General features: G+C 38.9%; 1 protein-coding gene across 1 annotated transcript; it reads left to right on the top strand.

Moving 5' to 3' along the window:
* The first annotated feature begins 213 nt into the window (after positions 1 to 213).
* Positions 214 to 2546, top strand: LOC134208754 (zinc finger protein 90-like). Its single transcript, XM_062684653.1, has 3 exons — positions 214 to 467; positions 545 to 1631; positions 2245 to 2546. Exons 1-3 carry the CDS (start codon positions 395 to 397, stop codon positions 2465 to 2467), a joined length of 1383 nt encoding a protein of 460 aa, XP_062540637.1. The 5' UTR covers positions 214 to 394; the 3' UTR covers positions 2468 to 2546.
* The last annotated feature ends 1616 nt before the right edge of the window (positions 2547 to 4162 follow it).

Genomic DNA, 4162 nt, shown 5'->3' with positions numbered 1-4162 from the left:
TCACTGAATCGGAAAAGTAAAGAATCGAAACAAAATTCTTACAGCAGTATCCACATGAAAAGAACATAAAACAAAATTGGCATTTGTAAGGTTCCCACGCAAAGTAATGGGAGCTGTCACTTTACTTTCGGAAAAATATTCTGCTCGATTATTCCGTAAGTAGAGGTGACAATTTGTTCCATGCAGATCAGTTGTCAAAATTCCTCTTGGTAATATTGAACAAAATTCCGTAACCTCTCTACTTTTTAAGTCGATACTGGCCTTAACCAATAAATAAATTGTGTCGTCGCGGTCATACTCATTATGTATTAAATACTAAATATCATTTCATTGAAACAGTATATTTAAAACAATACAATTGTCAAGCGATTTGTAATAATAACAATACGAAGCAATGTCGTTAGAAACAGCTGGACATTCAAGCGTTCAAAGATCAACAAAAAATAGTGAAGCTATCAACTATACAGGTTTGTCCTATCTTCGTTTATTGCGTATCCATATTTGGTTTTAAGGGGAAACTATACTTTCTTTAACTTTTATCTAGATTTGGTTATAATAAAAGAAGAACCTCAAATTGGACAATCCCAGCATGATAGACCATTAGAAATGTTTTGTACGCTTTGTCTGCGCAAATGCGCTTCGCACATGTTGCTTGACTTTAGTTCCTACGTAGACCAAGGAGTTATCGAAACAGATGTAGCTGAGCAGAAAGTACAATATGCGATTGGTTTCGCAGTGAAACTGGAACAACGCAGCATTTGCATCACCTGCTGGAAGTTAATAGAATTAATAACGGATTTTAAAGAATGTTGTATAAAGGCAACCAATAAACTGGAAGATATCCCAACGGGGTTGATCAGTTACGATGAGTGGAATACCGACGATATACAAAATGGGATTGATCAGTATCGTAAGATCATTTCGAACCATGCAGTTATAATTGATATGGATTGTGAAGAGATTTCCTACGAAAGCCTTGAGTCTAAAACAATTTGTGAACAAATGAGTGTCTTTCCAGATGTAACAGAGTACGATTTGCAGACGCTCAAAAAAGCAAAAGTTCAAAAGAAGTCGACTTCAGATGGAAGATGCATAAGAAAAAGTTCTACTCAAGTCAGAGCATCAACTGGTGTTGATAAAATATCACCTGAAGTTAAAGACGATGGGAAAGTTCGAAGCAATTCTACTTTAGAACAAGAAATCAATGAGATGGAAAAGGACAATTACCAGGTAACGATCGCAACCTGTGAAATCTGTAACCGGAACTTCGACGGCAATCGTGCCCTATATCTGCACAAAAAACATTGCACAACGGAGTCTCCGTCGAGCAGATCCTACACCAGTTGCCCACTTTGTACGGCTTCGTTTATGGACAACTACGCCTTGAAATTCCATCTGAACAAACACAAAGGTGTCCGACCGTTCAAGTGCCGGAAGTTTTGCGATAAAACTTACACCAGCAACTTTGCGCGCATCAAACATGAGCGCAGGTACTGCGTAAAGGAAGGCCGTATCTGTCCAATTTGCGGAGCGTCGCTGAAGAATGACAGCACGCTTAACTCTCATATGCAGAGCTTACACGGCGAAGCTAAATACGAGTGCAAAATCTGCGATAGGAAGTTCCGGAGTCAGTAAGTTGGCATTTGTTTGACCTAAATTATGCGAATAGAATGAAAAGCAATACTTATAGTTTTCTGGTGTAGGTACAAGATTTGTGTTAGTATTTCTGATAGTAGATTTTTTTCGATATGAATTGTTATTATCTGGATAACAGTATCCTAAAGAGTAAGTTTCGACCTAAAAAGAAAGCGTGGTGATTTTTATTGGATTTTTTTGTATATCGCAAGTTTTGCACACAGTCAAATATTCTCAATCCAGTTGAAAACTGGAAGTGGAGGCTAGCGAAGTTGGATTTTTTCTCACAATCCGTACGTTAAACCTAACTACGGAAGTGGTGCGCTGTTTTCATATCGCGAAGCGCTATTCAGCACACCACTTCCGAGTTAGGTTTAACGTACGGATTGTGAGAAAAATCCAACTTCGCTAGCCCCCTATTCCGGGTTTCAACTGGATTGAGTATATAAAGGGAAAAAATGGATCGTCCAACTTCACAAAGTCATGAGAACCATCAACTATAAGATGTTTTACATCACTCTATCAATCTCACCTTAGTCTATTTGTACATTGATGATCTTGAATTATTTTATAAAAATAACTACATTCGATTATTTTATTTCAACGTAGGCGCGCTTTCTACGACCATAGACGAGTACATTCGGATGAGCGGAAGTATGCCTGCACTGTGTGCGATAAGGCTTTCAAAAGCCCGTTTGCGCTCACCACTCATAAGCGTATTCACACGAACGAGAACCCCTTCGCCTGTCACCTATGCGAGCAGGCTTTCAACTACAAGGTTCTTCTGAAGACACACATCGAGCGATACCATGGATCGAATAGCATCGGATGAAAGTGATTTTTTTACCAAGATTATAAATTTTAAAATAAAATAAATAGAAAACGGACTATTACATTACCGCTAGTAGTAAGTACGTTTTTGCATTTTTTGATGAATTTTTTTTTGGATGTCCAGAGGCTTCATCTGTTTCTGGTCACAAGGTTCTTCCGCAATAGATATGAAAGATTGGTTGTCTTCATAAATCACCAAAGAAATGTTCAAGCTAAATTTAAAGTCGATGAGAAGATCCCACAACCAACTTGCTCCGCACGACCACTGACTAATGATATCCCGCTTAATAAACTTACGTAACTGCTTGTTAACCTATCTGGTGATGGTAAAACCGTTAAACTGCGCCCAAAACTATCCGTCATCAACAATGTTCGGTACCGACGACCGCCGCGGTACGACCTAGAGCGACTGAAGCAACCGTCGCCACTGCATACGCGCAGCATCTCGAGGCAGCGTTGCCGGAAGAGGGTGAGCTCGATGGGGCCCCTCATGAGGACTGCTGGAATACAGTCAAAGCAGCCATTAACGACGCAGCGGAGAACAACGTCGGGTATATGGGACGAAGTCGACGGAACGATTGGTTCGACGAAGAGTGCAGACAGATTCTGGAGGAGAAGGACGCAGCGCGGGCGGTCGCACTGCGGTTGCAGGACAAAAGGTCGAAGGTCAAAAGGTCGAAGGATAAATTCGACTTATGACAATTATTCGTCCGGACTGGAATGAGGCCATGATTCTTATACTATCGAATCGACCATAGAAACGTCGTTTAAAGGGTAAGCTTAAAGGCTTGCACACGGAAGATCTCAGGCTCTACTAAGTTCTAACACAGACACTTTTCAAAACAATACTAGTAAATAGTCGAATATCAACTGTCTTATTAAAGGATGATTTGTTTTGGGGTGGACATGCTGGTTTTTATGAACGTCTTCAGCAGCGTTTTTCTTTTATTCGAAATGCGCAATCAGAATATAGAACATTGAATAGTACATTCCACTTTCCATCTTGCCTTGTCTTTTTGAAGCGATTGTAAGTAACGAAAACTTAGTTTCAAAAAATTGCCTTCAAAGATTTTTATTTATATTTTCTTTGTGAAACATACACTTTGTTGGGGCTAAGAGCATTCTGGAAATTCCTCACATGTTTTCCATATAGCAGTCATTTCTTCAAGTAGGTTCGTAACTAATGAATATTGACGCAAAGAGACGGTTTCGTGCAATATACACTCTTTTCGATAATTTGATTATCAACTCGTTTTATAGTAATTGCTACAGGTATACCTCGATTATATGGACATTTTTTTTTCGCTCAATTATTTTTGTGTTTTGGGGTTTTAAAAAGATGTTGAATATTGTAAGTCATATTTTACATTGATTCTACATTTATTAAGGTACATTGGGGCAAATCATGGTCCATAAGGCATGTTTTGATGTTATATATGGAAGTGCACTCTGAGTCATATGTTCGATTGACTTGATTGATTTACCATTTTCGCGTTGCAAATTTCCTTGTATATAATGATAAATATACAATTCTTTAATCCGCAACAGCCACGGCCACGTCCTTACAAATAGGTGGTAAAAAATAACACGTATTTTTAGTGATCTCTGCCATATGAAAACGTGAAAGTGAATAGTCAGTCTGACAGTATGCGGAGCAAGTGATGAGATGAGATTGCCATATTTAGCTGTTAGATCT

The sequence above is a fragment of the Armigeres subalbatus genome, chromosome 2 (assembly GCF_024139115.2).
Source record: "Armigeres subalbatus isolate Guangzhou_Male chromosome 2, GZ_Asu_2, whole genome shotgun sequence".
NCBI lineage: Eukaryota > Metazoa > Arthropoda > Insecta > Diptera > Culicidae > Armigeres > Armigeres subalbatus.
This window is presented reverse-complemented; position numbering and strand designations above follow the sequence as displayed.